General features: G+C 40.0%; 1 protein-coding gene across 1 annotated transcript; it reads left to right on the plus strand.

Moving 5' to 3' along the window:
• The first annotated feature begins 1,912 nt into the window (after window positions 1-1,912).
• Window positions 1,913-20,592, plus strand: PPP2R1B (protein phosphatase 2 scaffold subunit Abeta). Its single transcript, XM_081239225.1, has 12 exons — window positions 1,913-1,997; window positions 2,287-2,434; window positions 6,406-6,561; window positions 7,222-7,336; window positions 7,774-7,844; window positions 8,207-8,341; window positions 9,106-9,279; window positions 12,701-12,761; window positions 16,643-16,797; window positions 17,165-17,307; window positions 17,709-17,800; window positions 18,214-20,592. The coding sequence occupies exons 1-12, from the start codon at window positions 1,990-1,992 to the stop codon at window positions 18,228-18,230; spliced, it is 1,275 nt and encodes a 424-aa protein (XP_081095351.1). The 5' UTR covers window positions 1,913-1,989; the 3' UTR covers window positions 18,231-20,592.
• The last annotated feature ends 478 nt before the right edge of the window (window positions 20,593-21,070 follow it).

The raw sequence follows: 21,070 nt of genomic DNA on the forward strand, positions 1-21,070 counted from the left end.
CCCGACCAGCGATTGAACCCGGGCCCTTGGCAGTGAAAGCGTGGAGTCCTAACCATTGGGCCACCAGGGAATTCCCCTTATTCTAGTTCTTTTCAGAACACTCAACACCATCTAGTTGGTTTCGTGACTAGTTGTTATCTTCCTCCATTAGAATGTAAACTATATTCAATATCCTGTGATAAACCATAATGGAAAAGAATGTATGTATATGTATAACTGAATCACTTTGCTGAAATTAACACAACACTGTACATCAACTATACATGAATAAAATAAATTAAAAAAATAAAGTCAAAAGGCCCAAAAAAGAAAAAAAAAGAATGTGAACTCCACTAGAGCAAGGAAACTGTGGCCTTGTTTCTTCTGTATCCTCAGTGCTAGAATATAACAATAATTATCATTTTAAAAGAAAGAGTTTAAGAGCCTTGGAAGCATGGAACCGGTTGGACTGCAGGAGTATACAGTGTTGGTGCTAGAGGTGGAAGAAGTGGTGGTCTGGGGGCATAGGAAAAGAGCCCTATGGAGAGATAGGCAGAGTTCACATCAAGAGACAGGAGCTTGCCTTACCCTGTAGTAGTGATAGAGATTATCCAGTGATACTGCATGAGAGGAGGTCAGAGATGGCAGTGGACAGATCATGAAAGGCCTTCACAAGTCAGAAAGCAGTACCTTTTCAAAGGGCTTCTGAAATGTCTCTTAGAAAAGCTGAGTACTTTCTACCTCTGTGTATCAAATAATTTTTGAAATGTATTATTGGATAGACACACTCTCCTTTGACTCATAATTGTGCTTCACTCTCCTGGTCAGTTCTACGTGTGGGTTTTGTCTTTAACATTTGCACCTCATGGTATATGCTGCATTTGCCTGGACTGAGTGTAAACCCAGAAAGGCAGAGGTTCAGAGAACCTGCCCTCTGTCACTTTTTACTGGGCTGTGTTATATTTACTCACTGATCCTAGTCCAGACCAACCCCTTTGGTCTCTTCTGTTTCTAAAGCTGCAGGCAAGGTTTCCTACCATCTCTGCACTCTTCACTTAATTTTCTTTTGGAAACTCCCACTGTGTGTGGCTCATGGGAAGATTCTGGATGTATTCTGAAAAAAGGATTTTGTTCTCAGCCTTTTATAGGTTGGTATGGAGACAGTGGACACAGGTAGCGTCCACCTCCAGGAATGGTAGAATAATAATCCAAGGGCCGTGGACTCAGTGTCCTGATGAGATGTCCTCATGTAATTGTGGTGCCCAGCGTTGGTCATGTTTTTGCACTTACTCTTGAGGAAGTGTACATGATCCTGTCTGAATTTGGCTACAGAGCTTTTATTTATTTATTTTTTTGGCCACACCGTGCAGCTTGTGGGATCTTAGTTCCCCAACCAGGGACCAAACCCACGCCCCCTGCAGTAGAAGCATGGAGTTTTAACCACTGGACCGCCAGGGAGGTCCTGCTACATAGCTTTTAAATCTAGTGATTCAGCTCACAATAATATTAATATTGTGTCAAGTCTCTTCCACTGTGTCATTTGTAGACACCATCTGGGAATTGCCATCTGGGACGTGAGATCTTGGCTGTCCTACAGAAGTCGTGTCTTCAGGTTGGACACACCATATGTTATCACCATGTGAACTGAAAGTAACCATTTGGTGTGATGTAGCTAACATTCTGGTTACATGTACCACCTCCCTTCAGTCACTTTAAAAGGTGATAATCTGTATCTAACCTGATTGAGTAAGTTTTCTCTCTGGTTTTCCGTTTTGGTCTATTTAGCCTCCTCTGGAAAGTCTGGCGACCGTGGAAGAGACTGTGGTTCGAGACAAGGCTGTGGAGTCCCTGAGGCAGATCTCCCAGGAGCACACTCCTGTGGCTCTGGAGGCTCACTTTGTCCCTCTGGTGAAACGCCTAGCGAGTGGGGATTGGTTTACCTCTCGCACATCTGCATGTGGTTTGTTCAGCGTTTGCTATCCCAGGGCTTCAGATGCTGTCAAAGCAGAAATGAGACAGTAAGATGTGGTATTTTTTAGTTATTGGGGGTTATTGGGAGTTCACAACTGACAAGTTACACAGTACCCTGTTACCAGTGAGTGACTGGTATCAGGGTAGTCGGATTGATGACACCACTTTTTATTGTCCAGTTGAATATACCCGTGGGTTTTCCTTTGTTACTTCTATGAGTAGAAGTCTAATCCCTGATGTTTGTAAGAGAAAACCTCTAAAATTTCTGTGTGCGTTGGGGGATGCTTAATCAATGGCATTTGACAGGAAATACCTTCATTATTTTATTTGCTGCAGGCACTTCCGTTCCTTGTGCTCAGATGACACACCAATGGTACGACGTGCCGCTGCTTCCAAATTGGGTGAATTTGCAAAAGTTTTGGAATTAGACAGTGTGAAAAGTGAAATTGTTCCATTGTTCACTAATCTAGCTTCCGATGAACAGGTAGGTTAACTCTTAGTAATTAAAGTACACAGATATGCTCCTCTTAAAATTTTAAGAATTTCTTTGGGTGTTTTGGTTCTCATGGTAGGATCCTTTTTGCAGAACTAATACTTAATTCTGGCCTGCATAAAGTTTAATATGACCCATCTCAGTGTCCTTATAATTCTTTCTTCACCAGACCACAGTTTTCTTTTACATTAGCAGCTGTTAAAAGGAAGGGGGTGTCAAAGAGGAAACGGGAGCCATAATTAGAAAGGAAGACCAAAGCTGCATTAAAGGGTAACATACCTTTGGGCACTGCAGGCTGGATTGTCATGGGAGAGTAATGTTTCCTGGAATGTTTGGCTTTCAGATAAACAAGCATAGCACGTATTGGGAAAGCTGTCTGACCCTCTGCATCCCCTGTGTGAGTGTATAGGATGACTTCACTTGATAGCAGTTATAAATCCAAGGATCTGGATCTCACTGGTGTAGAAATAGCAATAATAATACACTAGCAAGCACCTCAATAAATCTTTCTCAGCCTCTTTTAAGTGGTTTACGTATGGGAAGTAATTCAGTCCTCCCAACAGCCCCATTAGGTAGATACCCCATTTTACATAATTGGAAACAGGCACAGGAAATTGAAGTGACTTGCTCAAGGTTGCATAGTTAGCAGTGTTGGAGTGGGGATTTGAGTCTAGGCAGTTTAGCTCCAGAGTTCACGGCCTTCACTGCTAAGCTGCACTGCCTCTCTGTATGGTGCTTTGGAGGATCAGCCCCCAGACTTCCTGGACTCCAGAAGAAGAGCCCTTCAGGTTTTGCCTAGCTCCTGCCCTAGAATCACTTTATGTGTACAGGGTCAAGAGCAGCAGATACATACCCATGAGTCTTATTTTCAGCTTCTAGATCTAAAGATGGTAAATCTTTCGAAATAATTTTTTTAATTTATTAAAATAATATATAGAAAAGAGCACAAAGTGAATATGCATCTTAATGAATCATTACAAGTCAATGTCATCTTGTAACTTTCATCCATGAAAGGAGATAGAACTTCGACAGCCACTACCCCGGAAGCCCAGCACGGGCTCCCTCCCAAGCACAACCCCGCTCCCCAGTTCCCACTCCTCGCTCTCCACCCCCTTAAGACTAACACTTCATCTTGACTTTCGTGGTAACCACCTCCTTACTTCTCTTTGCATTTTTATTACTCATACAGTATAGTTTAAAACAGCACTATCCAACAGAAATACAATGTAAGCCGCTGTTACTTTTAAGTTTTGTAGTAGCCACGTTTTAAAAAGTAAAAAACAGGTGAAATTGATTTTAATAATATATTTTATTTAACCCAATATATCCAAAATAACTATCCTTTAAACATGTGGCACTAGTTACATTTCAGGCACACAGAAGTAGGTAGTGAGTGGGTAGTGGTTGTCGCATTGGACAGTACAGGTTTAGAATCCTCATTTGAGATTTCGTTGATTACATTTCCAGTGATATAATTTAACATTTTCTTTTGTCCTGCAAAATTGGTAGTTGAATCTAGAGTGGAGATTTGTGAAAGGGCCAGATAGTAAATATGTTAGGCTTTGTGGACCAGACAGTCTCTGTTGTAACTACAAAGCTCTGCTGTTGTACGTAGCACACTATAATATGTAAACTAATGGGCATGGCGCCGTTCCAGTAAAATTTTATTTACAGAAACTTGCTGCTTTTCAGATTTGGCCAGCACTTGCCCCAGCTCTGATCTAAAGGCTTAAGGAGAGTTAGGTTTGATATTTTGGGGGCAATAAGATCACTTCGTAGGTGGAGGTTACTTTTCATCAAGAGATACGTCTAGTTGTGGTATTAGCAGCAATGGATGCTCAAAAAAAATATTGTGCTTAGTTGTAAAATACGTGTGTGTATATTCACTCTGACTACTGATAGAATTGCTGCTCCTGCCTTAGTCATTCATTGAGAAAGTATTTATCAAGCACCTTCTACATATCAGGCACTGTTCTAGTGCTGGTTTACAGTGTTAAACAGGGTGTACAGGGACCATGCCGTCATGGAGTTTACAATTTAATGAAGGAAAACAGATAATAAACAAAACATTGGGGATAAATACTATGAAGAAAATAGAGTTGGGTGACACAGCGGTGGGGAGTGATTGTAGGGCACCCTCTAGACTGGTTAGTCAGAGAAGGGCCGTGAAGAGGTGGCATAAACTGAGACATGAAAGAAAAATGCCAGCCATGCCCTTTCCTAGGATGTCAGAGCTCCAGGAAAAGAGAGTTCCAGGAAGAGAGGACACTTAGTGTAAAGGCCCTGAGGTTAGAACATAGTGGGCGAAAGGGACAGAGATGAGTTTGGAGAAGATAAGCAGGTACCAGATTGTGGGGGACCTTTAAACCAGGGTGTAGAGTTTGGATTTTCTTTTCTAGGTGGAATGAGAATACACCGAGATTTTTAAGCAGCGGTGTGATTTGATGTAATCTACATTTTTAAAAGATCATTCTGGCTTCTGGGTGGAAACTAAATTGTAAGGTGGGGTTGAGAGTAGAAGCAGCAAGACAAGTTAGGAGACTTTTGTAATAATCCAGACAGGAGACAGTGGTGAACTAGGGTGGTATAGTGAAGATGGAGAGAAACTGGAGATAGTTTTGGAGGTAGTCAGTAGAACTGTGATTGAATTGGATGAAGGGAAGAGGAATCAAGATCTCTTTGATTTTTGGCTTGAGCAGCTGGGTGGATGCTGGTGTCACTGCTGAGATGGAGAAGATTCTGGGAGGAGTAGCAGATATAGGGAAGAAAATCAGGAGTTCTGGAAGAGAAGCAGTTGATTAATTGAACAAATATTGATGGGTATATATTTCCATAGATGATGGTAATCCCTTGATTCTTCATAATTTTTGGAATCTGAAAATAGCTGTATAGCCACTACCAAGAAGCTAGTTCTGCCTTTTTTAGCCTGTTGCTTTAGATAGAGTAGTGAGTATCTTGGGCGTAGGGTAAGTTATTGTTGATCTGTAAACGTGTAGTGTTTCAGAAAGTTGGAGTCGCCCTTATCCCTTGTGTGTTTTGCACATGCCTAGATATACGCATATAGGAATGTTACGTATATAAAATATTTATATGTGTATATATACACACACATACTCTTAAAATTTTTGTCTTGTTTCTTCCGGGTGCTCAGATGTTTATGTATTTTCAGTTCCTGCTAATATATTTATGATTCCCAAATCTATAGTCTCCATTCCCTATTTTTCATTGATTTGTCTAATTATACACTTCCACTTCTGCAAAGGACATATAGGTACTACGTTGATACTTGGTGGTTTACATTTGGGAAGCTGAGTTCATTAATCCCATACCTAATTTTTTCTGCTGGGTTTTCTATGCTTGGCTACCTCAAAGTTATTCTGTCCTTGATCATCAACATTTAAATTGAATGTTTTTTTTAATTACTTTTAAAATTTGTTTTTCTATGTATTTTTTCCAAGTCATTATCTCATGCCTAAACTCCTATTACTGCCATCCTACAATGAGTATTTTGCAAACTGAGCTTCCTGCCATTCCCTTACCCTTATCCCCTATTCTCTCTCTCTGTTCTGATCTGTTGTAAACAACTTGTACAAGCATTGTTTTCATTTTTATCCCTCAACTTCTTATAGTGAGGATTTAGAGACATCATTAAAATGTTTTCTTTTTTCACTTAATCTTCACATTTTATTTTCATTTTCCTTAATAAAAATCCTGCACTCTAACGAACGTCACTACTTTGCTGTTCGCTCAGAGAACAGTCATTGCTGCCTCTATGGCTTTGACATGCCTGCCATTCCAGGCAAAGGGAGCAGCTGTTTCAAGACATAAAGACATGAGCTGCATATAGTGTGGTTGTTTTTTTTTTAATTAAATGATACCCACGGCACTACCACACACCACACTCTGCCGCCTGGCTCTCAGTAAATATTATCTGACTAACGGAAAGGAATTTTGTTCATTAGGATTCAGTGCGCCTCCTAGCTGTGGAAGCTTGTGTCAGTATTGCTCAGTTACTTTCTGAGGATGACCTTGAGGCTTTGGTGATGCCTACACTTGGACAAGCAGCAGAAGATAAATCTTGGCGAGTTCGCTATATGGTAGCTGACAGATTTTCAGAGGTAAAATTGTTGCACTGACATTGTTTGAGTACTAAAGAAACAAACCAGAAACCCACAGATTTGCTGTTGTACCAAAAATTTCCGAATTGGAAGTGCTCATGGCAAAAACATATATAGATCTTCCTGGACTCAGGATGGGGTTATGTCCCGGTAAACCCACTGCAAGCTGAAAGTGCATTTAATACCTGCTGGACATCATAACTTAGCCTCGCCTACTTTAAATGTGCTCAGAACACTTACATTAGCCTACAGTTAGGCAGAATCAACTAACACAATACCTATTTTATAATAAAGTGTTGAATATCTCATGTAATTTATTCAATGCTGTACTAAAAGTGGGAAACAGCATGGTTTTACATGTATCGGTTGTGTCCCCTCGTGACTGCACGGCTGACCGGGAGCTGGGGCTTCCTCCCTCTGCCCAGCATCACGGGAGGACTGTACTGCATATCACTAGCCTGGGAAAAGATCAAGATTCAGAATCTGCAGTTTGGTTTCTACTGAACATGTATTGGTTTCACACCATCCCAAAGTTGAAGAATCTGAAGCCAAACGATCATAAGTTGGGGACTGTCTGTACTTGAAGATGGCGCTGTTCTGTGTGTTCACGTTCCTTATTTTGTTTAGAATACATTAAAACCTGTACAAATTCTTTTATAGCTCCAGAAAGCTGTGGGTCCCCAAATCACCCTAAACGACCTCATCCCCGCCTTTCAGAACCTACTCAAAGACTGTGAAGCTGAAGTCCGAGCAGCTGCTGCCCACAAAGTAAAAGGTTAAGGCATCAGTTTATGTTGTAGTTTATGTCATTCACTTTGGTGCATTTTTTATGTCAGTGAATTTGTATTTTTTTTTGTTCTAGATTATGTTTTCAAGTAAATAGAGATGATTTTAATGTGTTGAAATGTTACATTGTCACATAAAGCTACTCCCTTTATATTTAAAACCAAACAGCTGTGTTACCCTGTTTCTGTTTTTAGGGGGGGAAAAAAGAAGGCATTTCAAGGTTGGATTGGTGTGGTACACAGTGGCATATAGATTGACCAAAAAGTGCATTTAAAATAAGCCAGTTTTCCTCCTTGGAGCTTACTTGCTTAAACATATGATTTGATTTAACTTGAAACTGTTGATAAACCCGGTTAAATTTCTTCATTTGGCTCCTTGTAATGGCTCTATGTAAGCTTTTTTTTTTTTTCTATTTATCTCTTTTAGAACTTTGTGAGAACTTGCCCATGGAAGGTAGAGAGACCATAATTATGAATCAAATTCTGCCCTATATAAAGGTAAACCTAACTTTAGTTTATTTTTATTTTTTTCACTTTGCCTTATATGAAGGTAAACCTTACCTCAGTTTTTGTTTGTATTAGTATTCCCTTAAAGCTCTTTGAGTTTAAACATGGACCAGGGATGAATGGGACAGATATGTTAACATGTGACATTGTTATTTATTACTTATTAGTGCTTTATAAGTGTAAAGTGCTCTTTGGTGCATAGGTTTATATTATTTGACAGATGGTCTGAGGAAACTTTATCAACTAATCAATACTGAAATAGTGCTGTCTTTTAAAATTCCTTGTGAAATGGTATGGAAGTTGCTACTGTCTTGCAAAGAAAAGAAAGGCTTTTAATTTTGATTTTGTTTTAGGAATTAGTATCTGATACAAATCAACATGTCAAATCGGCTCTAGCTTCTGTAATTATGGGATTGTCTACGATTTTGGGCAAAGGGAATACCATTGAACATCTTCTACCTCTTTTTTTAGCTCAGTTAAAGGATGAGGTAAGTCTGGCTATAAATTTTGTTGTCCTTTGATAGTCAGTGATTTGGTTTGGTTTTTGTTTGGGGTCTCACTGAGATAGAACCCAAAAAAGTAACTTATTTTAAACCATTGACAATGTTTGGGCATGGGGTTATAAGTTCCCCAGAAAATGGGCCATTTGATACAGACTTAAAAATGTCTTTCCATCTTCTCTGCCTAATTCCTGCTTATATTCGCTGCTTTTTTTTTCTCTTTAAACTTAATGGATCTTTGTTTGATAAGTTTCTTTCATTTAAGTATAAATATAATAATATCAAAATTATAACATTAGCTACTATTTATTAACACCGTGTGCCAGGCATGATCATAAATGCTTTGCATGTATTATTATTACATGTAATTCTCACAACAGTCTTAGGAGGGTGGGTCTTATTATTATTCCCATTTTACAGATGAAGAAGGTAAAGCACAGAGGTAAAATAACTTACCCAGTGTCTCAGCAGTGGTAGATCTGGGACTTGAATGCATGTAATTTGATTTCATAGCCTATGCCCTTTACCTTTCTATAGATTTTTCATTGAAAGTTCTGGTTAAGATCAGTTAAATTATGTGCTTTGAATTATTTGTGTACTCAGTGTTAAGTATTTCTTCCAAGACAATACTTTTTTCACCTGAGTCAATACTTTCTTATTTTAAAATTTATTTACTCATTGTGTTGGTAGGAGAATACTGGGCAGAGAACTTGATCTTTACGTGTGGTCTTTCGGGGCTTGTGTACTTGCAGTGTCCTGAAGTTCGTCTGAACATCATCTCCAATTTGGATTGTGTAAATGAAGTGATTGGAATCCGGCAGCTCTCTCAATCACTCCTTCCTGCCATAGTGGAGCTGGCTGAAGATGCCAAATGGAGGGTCCGGCTGGCCATCATTGAGTATATGCCACTGCTGGCAGGCCAGCTGGTGAGTATGGGTGCTCTGTGAACTGAAGGATAGCATCAGATAGTGGAGCAGATTTACCATGGCAAGTAGGAGGCCCAAATAGCTCCTATGGTTATGTTCATTTAGACTCATGAAAGTATGGTCTCTCTTAGTTGCCTGTAGAGTAGTTTGCATTTTCATCAGTGCATTAACTTCTTTTATTTTTTTTTTAACTTTACATATCCTTTCTTTTTTTTTAATTTAATTTTATTTATTTATTATTTTTGGCTGCATTGGGTCTTTGTTGCTGCGCACGGGCTTTCTCTAGTTGCAGCGAGCGAGGGCTACTCTTCGTTGCGGTGCGCGGGCTTCTCGTGGCAGTGGCTTCTCTTGTTGTGGAGCACAGGCTCTAGGCGCGTGGGCTTCAGTAGTTGTGGCATGTGGGCTCAGTAGTTGTGGCTCGCGGGCTCTAGAGTGCAGGCTCAGTAGTTGTGGTGCATGAGCTTTGCTGCTCTGTGGCATGTGGGATCTTCCCCAACCAGGGCTGGAACCCCTGTCCCCTGCATTAGCAGGTGGATTCCCGACCACTGCGCCACCAGGGAAGCCCTGCATTAACTTCTAGTAAAAAGGTATTATAGAAGCACATTTCACCTCCCCACTGTCTGAAAGCAAAGCCACAGAAGAATATAATTAATTTCTTGGTATATGTCACATAGATTTTGTGCTACTAAATGTCTCTGTGATTTAAGGAATATTTATCTCAGAAGAAAGGGAAGTATGGTTTTGAGATAAATCCGTTTTGACTTTTGTTCAGGGAGGCTTCCCTGTTTGCCTATGTTCTGCGCAAAATGTCTCTGGTTACCACTTTTCCTACATTCTGGTTAAAGGGAGTTGAGGGCTCTCCATATAAAAAAGGAGTGTTGAAGTTTGTAATGCTAATATTTTGGCCAAAGTCCACATTATCACATTACTGTTTGAGATTCATGGATAGTTGTACTGATCTCAAATTAATTAAAATTTCAGTGCTGGGTTTTATAGCCACATCCTTCCCTTTCTTTTTTAGTAGATAGCCTCGTCAGTTCTAAATTTGATGTGCCCTCACCATGTTGGTTGCTCTTACTATAGTATATTATAACTGTCTGTTAAAATCTAGTTGAGGAGATAGACAGCTGATCTCTTTTAGGGCAGGGACTGTGTTCAGTGTTTTATTTCCAGTGCTTACCATAGTGCCTGGCATTAATCAGGCACTTAACATCTGTTGATTGTTGAGAAAATGAATACCTGAAAATTTTTTGAGAAAGCTCGTAATATGTCAGTTTATAGCCCACAGTACTACAGTTTGTTTCCCCTCTTTCAACCCCACTTCTCTTCCTTTCATATCATAGCGTATGGGACTTATTTTTTCTTTTCTTGGATCACTGAATTTGTATTGTTATTTTGGTATACTTAGTTTATGAAATGTGTCTTGTGCGTGATGTCATATGTTTTATCAAATTTGAAGTGTCCCATTCTTCAAAATGGATGCCAAAGATTATCAGTGTACAGGTTTCCCCCACTGCTTGAAAGTAGAGCATTCCTAAGAAAGCTTTTGTAAGCTGAAATGGCGTAAAGCGAAGAAGCAATTACCTTAGGACACATCTTGCTAACAGATACAGGAAGTAAATCAAGATAAAGCACAGATGCTCACAGGCACAGTTCAAAGCAACGGCAGCCTGATGCTGAGATGCTGAGTGTAGTTCTAGGGGAAGGAGCTTGGCGGGGCCACTCTTGCTGCTGTGGTGCACGCTGCCTGTCGAAGGGCTCGGTGACTCGCTGCAAAACAAATGCTGAATGCTGTTTTCACCTTTTTTGTTAAAAAAATCCCCTTCAGATTTCTTTTGGTTAGTGAAGACACGTATTGTTTTACAGCTCTTTTGTAAAAGTGAAGTGATATAAAGTGAACTTTCGAAAAGTGGAGGATACCTGTATAGCTAATGGGGTCAGGCAAAGTCATCCTGCCAGTTTTTCCCCTCTGCCGTTCCCAAGTACTGAGAGTCATCTTCTGTTCTTCACTGGTGACTGTCATGAATCACCTCTCCAGAGTCGAAAGCAGCACTGCTTAACTGGTTTGCTGAAGACTGAAATAACTGTCCAGAAGGGAGGGTGAATTTTAGTACCATGTCTTTAACCTCTGTCCCTCCCAGACCTGGGAAGCCTGCAAAGGTTGGTAGCTCTCCGGAGGAGTATAGAAACAGGCACCTGGTGACTTTGGCTGCCTCATGCTTGTCTAGCAGAGGTGACATGCATCAGTCAGAAACATTTTGTTATACAACTTCAACTTCTTGTTATTATTATCTATTTTATCCTTTAAAAAAATCCGTAAAGCCTTTTTTTTTTTTTTTTTTTGTAAAGACTTATTTCAGGTAGTCAATTTATAAGATTATTTCAAGACTTTATGTATGGCCTGGCTTATGGACCATGGTGAGTGAATGTAAGGCTAAACCACAAGAATCAGGAAATAAAAGTTAATTAAGACTCAAGAAAAATCCATGATCTGAAACGAAAAGTAAGTCTTTGAGAGCAGACATGGTAATAATCTAAGGGTGTGCTAAAATAAAGCCTGTTCATAATCTAGTATTATGAAGCCATTTTATCATATATTCAAAGCACTTTAATTACATTTCTTTATTGAAAATACATAATCACTGGTCAGAAACTTCTTAGGATCCAAAGAAGCTAAAGACTGTGAACGCGTAGACCTCAAGAGGAAGGTGCTGGGAAAGCACAGTTCACAGCGATCGCCCACATGATGTGAAGTCCCAGGGTGCTGGGTCTGTGCGAATCAGCTCGAGGAGCTTGTCTGCAGCCTGTGCTGGTGCGGCCACCGCTGAGGGGGAGAGCAGTGGTGGAGAGAAGTAGGATGGTTCCACTGTGACTGTGCTGGGACCACTTCACTGTACTCTTGTGCCTGCTTTATTCTCTCTCTGCTTTCTCCCATGGATCCCAGAGTACTCTCTTTAGCTGGAGATAAGTCTGTCTCTTGATGTCAGGTTCTTTATCCTTAAGGATTTATTATGATATTAACCAAAAGGGGGAAAATTTGAGAATTATTAATGTTACTGACTGGTATTTTCCTGGTGATTCGTTTTTACGAATATTCTAGGGATTGTTTGGCAGCCTGTGCACGCTGCCCTCTTCCTGCTCATCTGCAGCGTTGCATCTGGCTCCAGGCCACTCACTTCTCTCCCACTCAGCAGTGCCTGGGCCGTCTCACTTCTGCTTTCTTTATGACTTCTGTCCAATAAAAACAGGTTTACAGTTTGTAAATCACATCTCATGGTATTCTTTTTCTGGCCGGTCCATGAATTCAGCTTATTTGGAAATAAGTCGTTTTTTTTAGCTTTCACATTGGTGTCATATAAACAGTACATCTTGATTTCTAAACTTTGGAGACGTTTGTTAATGGAATCTTCTGTATCCATAGGGTGTGGAATTCTTTGATGAGAAGCTGAATTCTTTATGTATGGCCTGGCTTGGGGACCATGGTAAGTAAATAAGTTAATGGAAGGCCCATGTTTTTGCATATATCCCATTTTGTTCATATATTTCCTTTTTAGAAAGGAATCCCAATCTGACCATATTTTGTTGTACCAGTACAGGGATGAAGACAGGCTTTCATTAAAATCCAGTTAGCTTTTTCTGAGCACAAGTTTGACATTTCAATTTTCTACCAGTTTTTTTCTCTCTTAAATTTTATTTTCTTCATTGAAAAATCTGTTTGCCCTATTTCTCACTCATTCTATTACGTTATTTTCAGACTGTCTCTTTTACACATATATTCATTCCTTTCTTACCTCAAGGTCCTCTACTCGGCCATGCCATCTTTGTGTCTTCAGCCACTGTAGACTGGGTTGGACAGGGATTGGAATCAGAAGAAAGGGCTAGGGGGAAGAAATGGCTACTTGTCTTCTTTGAGGTGACATAGAGAAGGAGGTATACAGTGGTGCAATAAAGGTGTCTAGGAGTGGAAGACGTCAGCTGTGACCCAGGATAGAGAGGTCCCAGATTTTTGGCTGCGTGAAAGGCATGCTTACTTCCTGTTCCCTGGCTGTTGCTGCCATGATACTAAGAGAGGGAGAGCTGAGAACTCAGGGCGGGGTCAGATAGGACAGCATTTAGAAAATAGATTTTTTTAGTATTTTACCTTTTCTTTGCATTTATAGCATAATTCATTTCAACAGTCACAGAATCTTTTTCCTCTAGTGCCCCACATACTGTGTTACAAATAAAAGCTGGAACTGCTGCTTATCAAAATATACAAGGCAATTCATGTTTTATATAAAGCCACTTCATGTTAACTTGTTAGCAGTTGACTTTTTGACAGAGTCTCAGGTCTGGGTATCTCCTCTTGTCTGCTGGGCAGAAGTGGGTAGGAGGGGTTCCCTCTGTAGCAGTGAGGTCCAGTGCCAGCCCCACGTCTAGACCTGGCAGCTTCGGTGTGGTCTGTGATCTGTTCAGATGAGGGCCCTGAGGACTTACAATGTCCTGTGAGCTTTGGTTCAATATTTTGGTGGATAAGATGGGTATCCTGCTTCAGTTCCACAGCTTCTTATGTATACTTTATGTACTGAACGTATCTCTGTGGGTGCTTATGGGTGACTCTTTGGGAGGAGTGGGGATGTTGTGTCTGCTTGTACATGTAGGTGGTTTTGCTGAGGGCATAGTTGGATCATATGGGAGATCATATGGTTAAGGAAGTGAAGAGGAGGGGTGTGAAAAAACTGTGCAAATCTCATAAAGGCGTATATATGTAGATAATTTCATTGTTTCCAAACTAGACTGTGAAGATTTTATTTCTATTTTTCTTGTCCTCCAAAGTTACCTTTTTATGGCTTAATTTTTTTTCTTCTTAAATGAAACTGAGGTTTGGCAAATCATAGGAAAGGCAGTCTTCTCTTTTTAGAAATAAAGTGTTTATATTATTTCTGATAAATATTTAATGTTAGTGAGTCCCAGATCAGTCCATACTTTCTTTGAAAGTTAGTATTCTAGATTTATTTTGAAGAACTTTTAAAATCCTCCTGTTCCACGAAGAATTGAATTCCTGACACCTTTTCCATGTAGGATTGTTCTGTCAATGCAGGTTAATTAATACGTCCTCTTTTCTCTGATTTTTTTTTTTTTCCAATTTGGGAGCAACAGAGACCTTTGTGTCTTTTTCTGCAGCAGCATACTTAAGTGGGCATTGCAACTTTGAGCCAATGAAATTCTTTGAACCAATGAAATGTCAGCTCTGAAATTGTTCTATACTTAATCACATGGGGTTTTGTTTTCACATTTTAGATAACTGCCGTGTAGTGATCAATGATCAATTAAATTTTTGGAAACTTTTTTCTGCTTATTAAACTACTAAAAGGATATTGTGAAAAATCCAGAGAAGTATAAGGAAGAAAGCAGCATCCCTTACTTCTCTTCCCACGGTTGAGTGGATAGTATTGACGAGAGGGAGGAATTTAGAAGGGGAATTTATTTTCTATAGGAGGAAGGGAAAAGTACCGAAGTTAGTGAGCATATAGAGCGTGTTAGAAATTCAGAGGAACGTTGCGAGTCAGCCAGACCTTGAGGGGAGAGGGAAGAAGAGGGAGGGAGAGAGACAAAACAAGCAGAGAGGAGAGGCAGAACCGTGGAATGGTTTGCATTCTTTTCACAGCAAAATTGAGAGAAGCCAAGAACATAGTAGGCATCTGGCCAAGTAGAGTTGAGTGCAGTTAAGGTCTGGGTCAAGGCCGAGCGCTCCGTCTCTGGTTACTCTGGCAGTGAGATCCCTTCCCTGTGGTAATGGCCTTAGGATGAGAAAAATCTCAAGCAAATAAAAAAAACAATGAGAGGAGAAGACACAGATGGGAAGAGGTTGGTGGTGGTGGTGGGGGGGGGGACGGTGTGCCCAAGACAAAGAGTGTGAGTGTGAAGGGAGGGAATTTGTGTTAGGGGTAAAACAGTTCACTTGAGCTGCTCCTTAGCGAGTGCTTCTAGATATTCCTGGCAGGTTGCTGCTCCCACAGGCTTTGGTCAGGTTGCATGTTGGTAATAAATTATATAGTTCCTTGGCTAAGCTGTCTTGCCTGTTCTCATCAGTGGCGTTGCCTAAAAGGATCTATGGGCTGGGGAGAGCTGGGTATTTCCTGTCTGAAAGCCTTGTAGAAGTTGTCCAGGATCAGAGCTGTGGCTTGGATAGCTGTCAAGCCACAGCTGTCACCCAGGAGGGTTGGGCCCATCTGGAGAGAGAAGTAGAATAAGGAGTCAGTACCCACCACTCTAGATTTGTTATCCAAGCCCAAATTTTGAGTCGTATCGGACACGTAGACTGAAGCATTGCCACACCGGTCTTTGATGAGTGCTGTACGTAGCAACTGGTTGTTGAGAAGATCGTAGCTCAGGCCTTTATTATCTAGATTTATGACATCTTTGCTAAATGACCTCGTAGGGAATTATGAGGTTAAAGCAGGCACATATATTCATAGAAGACCTTTGACATGTTGTCTCAACAAACATTTTTAAGGGAAAAAGAGGCAAGTCAGTCTTAAGTTTTTATTTGCCGTTGTATAGATGACAACAGAGGCCTCTAAATAACCTCCTCTCTGTCATTCTCTCAGCTGTTCTTGCTGCTGCTGGAACAATCTTGCTAAAATACCCCATTGGTCATAGGGTCACAACTTTGCTTTAAAAACCCATCATTGGTTTTCTTACAGAGTCTAAATTTAGCTCTCACGATGCTCTGTGTTCTGGCTCCGCCCTAACTGTTCAACCTCACAGTCGCCCAGATTTCCGTTTTTTCCTTTGTGCCGTGGGTAAATTTTTTTGGCCTTTCCAGGAATTCCTCCCCTCTTCTCCATTTACACAAATCCTCCCTAATCTTTAAGGCCCAGTGCAAGGCCTCTCTTTCCCGAAGCCTTCCCAGATCTCCCTGTTCTCTGTCCTCTAAACTCCGACAGCCCTCAGGGTCTTTAGTATACAATTTCATGCTTCATTATAATCAATCTTAGATCACATGACTTCTTGGAATGCATCAGCTTTCATTTTTCTGCTAAAGTGTGTGATCTTTGAGGGCAGTATCTTATGCATTCTTTCTGTAACACATAGCACATAGTTGGCACTCATATTTGCTAATTAATTAGTGATGTGTATAACGAGCTCCTTACCTCCCTTTTCCTTGGACATTCTATACATTTTGAAACTGTAATAAGACCAAATCAGCATACTAGGAGCCATGGCTGAGCATGCTTGCCATGGCAGTCTGACTAAATTGGAGTGTTTACACTTGAAGTTTTATTTTTGGTCCACCTTTGACGATGATGTAAGTAGAAGTAAACTAGGTTATGCTCATGATGTGAGCAGCACCACAGCATGATCTTCGCCTCTTCTGCAGTGTACGCCATCCGTGAAGCTGCCACCAGCAACCTCATGAAACTGGTTCAGAAGTTTGGTAAAGAGTGGGCCCAAAACACCATCGTTCCCAAAGTGTTAGTAATGGCAGATGATCCTAATTACCTGCACAGGATGACCACTCTATTCTGCATTAATGTAAGTATTCCATAGCTGTTATTGCTAAGCTCAGATGTTAAACCAGTTGTTCAGTACTGTATTATGAATTCTGAATATGTTGCCTTCTATTTGGACTATATTTCTTATACTGATTAATTTGGGCAGTTAGGAGATGAGAGAAAAATGTCAATTTTTCAGTTTGTGTTAAAATCTGTAGTCAAGTCAGTTGTGAATTCTGGTCTAGTTCTGGGATTCTTTGCTACCTTGTATCCTTCATTCACATGCTCACACTAGAAACATTTTCCTGTTGGCCAGTTACTTTCTTATTAAATATTGTCTCTTTAGATTTGGGGATATTTAGAAAAATAAAAGTGTTTTTAATATGCCGTCTTATTTCTTTTTCTAGGCGCTGTCTGAAGCCTGTGGTCAGGAAATAACCACTAAGCAGATGCTGCCTGTTGTATTGAAAATGGCAAGAGACCAAGTAGCAAATGTCCGATTCAATGTGGCCAAATCGCTACAGAAAATTGGACCAATTCTAGATACCAAGTAAGATTTTAGTATTATTCTTTTTTTTTAATACGTTTAAAATTTCACATCATATAGGCAGAAATAGCTAAAATTAAATTCGGTGATTTTCACTTCACCTAAGATGTGGGATGGGTTAAAGAAAATAATAGAGTAATTTAACAACCAGTTTTGATTGTGTCTACTCTGACTTTAATATTTCAGCTGTGTACATATGTAGATCATTGTTCGAAGCTAATTCTATAGAGAACCTGAGAAATTATTTAATACTTGTCAAGTTTATATTATAGGTGTTTTAAGATTTTTTTTTTATTTTAAACTTTAAAAATTACCATAGAGCAAATATATATATACACACACAACATAAAGCATTTCTTTGGCTCAGAAGACTGCCTCTCACAGATGATACCGTTGCATTTTAGTGCTTTGCAGGAGGAGGTTAAGCCGGTACTACAGAAGCTAGGCCAGGATGAAGACGTGGATGTCAAGTACTTTGCACAGGAAGCTATAAGTGGTATGTCTGTTCTCTGCCTTCCAGCGTTTGCTTCGGCTAATGGGGTATGAGTGGTGTTAAGTGGGCCAGGCGCTGAGCATCTGGACCTGGGAGGTGGTAAGCTCCTGGAATGCTCGTCTTCTCTTTGGGTAGAACCTTCTTGGCCCACCACTGAGCTGGCCATTTTCCCAATTCCATGTCTAGGGCTGGGTAGGGATATGATTCTTACTGGTAAGAACAGTTTTTTGTTTGGATTTTAATAAGTTTTTAAAGTTTAACTTTTGATTAGCCTGACAGAGTGAAGAAACTGACCACAGTGAGAAGCTCGTACATAGTCTTAATGCTTTTGGATCATTTCTGTTGTGCTTAATGTTCGCATAGATAGTTCATGAACTTTCTGTACCACTAACTCGATTTTGTTTGGAATTTTCTAGTGCTCGCATTGGCATGACGAAGAACAGGAGGGGAAAGACTTTGCTGAATTCTTACCACAGATTTCTAGTGCATGTGTTCTTGAACTGGGTGGAGAGAAAAAATGGAAAACCTTCAAGACCTCATCTGAACAAATGGCAACAACTAGCAAGAAATCAAATTTCAGTGACTCGATTCTTTCTAAAGATTGTTTTTTACTTGTCTTCCTTGTTGGGATAATTCTATTTTAACTGTTCTTATTGTCTGTGACCAATTCCTGTCCCTTGCACAGTCATTTCTTGGTTGTCTCCTAATGATTTATTTAGCACCACCTGACCTCCTGCATCCTCCTTGTTTAATCAGGCCCCGGCCACTTAATATTCCACCAAGCCTGGACAGGTTTGGACCCAGATGTGGAACAGAGTGATTCTTTTGATGTTTATGTGTATCTGTGTGTCTCCATCATTCCAAAGTTAAATATACGTGGTTTAGAATAACTTATTTGATAAGCCCTCCACTTGGGAGACACATTGAGATCTAACTGTAGCGAGAGCCATATTTTCCTGGATAGTGATGGTCTGCCTCATTGTCTCACCTGAAAGGGGAATGTGGAAGCTCAGGGTTCATGTATTGGTTGTTTTGGTCTTTCTTTGCTCGATTTTGACTGTAATCGTGTCATTCAGAAACCTGAAGTGCAGATGCATCTTTCTGCTAATGTGTCATGTTGAAACCTAACTCATTTTCCACAGCTCCCCACTGTGACTGCGTTCAAAGATCCTCTTCTTTCTCCCTGCTGAGTAGCTTAAAATTTAGTGCCTCCTAATAAGCAGTGGTTCTGCTGTTTGATTGTAAGATTGCAGTTGTATTTCTAATGAGTAAAGGAACCACTGGTATAATCCACTGTGAGGATTTCCTGCTCTTTACCTGGTTCTCCTTCTGGCTGGGTGAACATTTGGTCCTTGCTACATTGTACGGTAGTAGCTTTCCAAACTGAAGTTTCATTACTAATTTTTTGGTATAGGTGACGCTGGAATCTTATCATTTGAAATGTTTGTTTTTCTACTTTTACAGTAAAACCTCATTAGTTCCTCCTGGAATTGAAGATAATGAGTGAAGCTGAAGGGTTTGCTGAAGCAAATTAATAGTACGTGAGGAAGCCTGTTGGGTCTGAACTACTTAAACAACTTTAACGCTCCTTAAAAAGCACCCTTTTACCACTTGATATGCTAGTTACTAATCACTCTTTTCAATTATATTAAAATACGTTCCGTGAGGATCTTTGTGAGGCCACACCTTTATTTAGATGCATTCAATTTACTCTTTATCTCTGATATATATACATATGTATTTAATGGATAATTTAAATATTTTTCTTGCAAATTTATGAACATTTTTCACCTAATCAAACTCAACTTGTCCCTAATGCATTTTTAATTAATGAGGTTTTATTGTAGCTTATTTTTTCTCTCAGTGCATCTCGCTGTGTAGTTTGCTTGTTTCCATTTAGGTTTTCAGTCTGTTTCTTTCATTCACAGTCTCTTAAACCCAGCGCGCCCTCTTCTGTTTTGTGAAGGTCCAGAGACTCCTAGAAAACTTTGTACATTAAACCATTTCATAAAACCAAGTTTGACCAAATACTTTCAAGTTTGTCTTACCTTAGAAAAACAGAACTTTTAAAATCAGAATTACCTGCCTGCATTTAAAACTGCCAAGCTAGTTTGTAGTATGTTTCTATTTTATTACTTTTGGGCTAAGGATTAAATACTTTGCTAGGCAATAATCTTTTCTACATTCTCATTTTAATATCTTAAACTATTATGCTGTAAACAATTTTAGTTTCGTGGTTCTTTTTGTTTTTTTATTACCTGCAGGTTTTGTTTGTCTTCATTGAATTTCATATTTGAGAGACTGTTGTCTTGATTGAAACAAATTTGCACAACCATTGCTTTCCTCTCGTTGGAAATGCCATTGGTTTTGGGATAGACTTTTAAATGGCCTAGTGGACCCCCTGAGGAGCTCTGTGCATTGACCTCTACCCTAAAACTGTGGTAAAGGGTAGACAGCAAGCCATTGCTTTCTCAGGCTGGGTCAGGGAGCTCAGCAGGGCCCTATCTTTTTGGGTGACCCCAAAGGGACTTCATTGTTTCTTTCTGACTTAAACAATAGGGAATCCCTTTTGTTACTCCTCAGAAGAATTGTTCTTTGGCTCATAACTTTGTCATTTTCTCCATGGATTAGTTTTCTTGTCTTGATTTCACTGGAATGTAAGCTCCAGGAGCTCTGCAAGGGCTGGGATTTTTGTCTATTTTGTCTTCTGCTGTATCTGTAGCACCAGCACCTAGATCAGTGTGTGGTGTACATAGTAGGTGCTCAATAAAAATATGTTCAGTCAATTTCTAAAACCTGTGCTCTGGTGTGTTTTGTGTGTGGAACAAGTCATCCAAACTGCTTCTCATTACCCTGTTGACACAATGAAGGAATTTCACTGCTTTTAAGAAACGAGCTTTTCGTGGCCCTTCTCCAGTCCCCGTTCCACTTGGATTGTCCAATGCCTGGACTAAGCACTGCCATACTTATCCATCCTAGGCAGTTTACAGCAGTTGCTTGATTGACTAGGAAAGTGAAGCAGAGATATATACAACATATGTCAATGAAAGTCTCATCAGTCGTGGAATTCACCTTAGTGTTTCTTTCTACAATATTTACGGGGCTTAGCCCTCACAGACTTAAGAGACCAGATCTTGTTTGTCTGCCTGTGCTGCCATGAAGATAGGAACCCGAAGTGCATTCTGTTTCATAAGAAGAAACAGGTTAATATATGGCTTCTAACGAGACTTTGTTGATACAATAGCCCTCAGCTCACAGCGATATCACAGCTTG

The sequence above is a fragment of the Mesoplodon bidens genome (genome assembly GCF_964165515.1).
Source record: "Mesoplodon bidens genome assembly, chromosome: 7".
Taxonomy (NCBI): Eukaryota; Metazoa; Chordata; class Mammalia; order Artiodactyla; family Ziphiidae; genus Mesoplodon; species Mesoplodon bidens.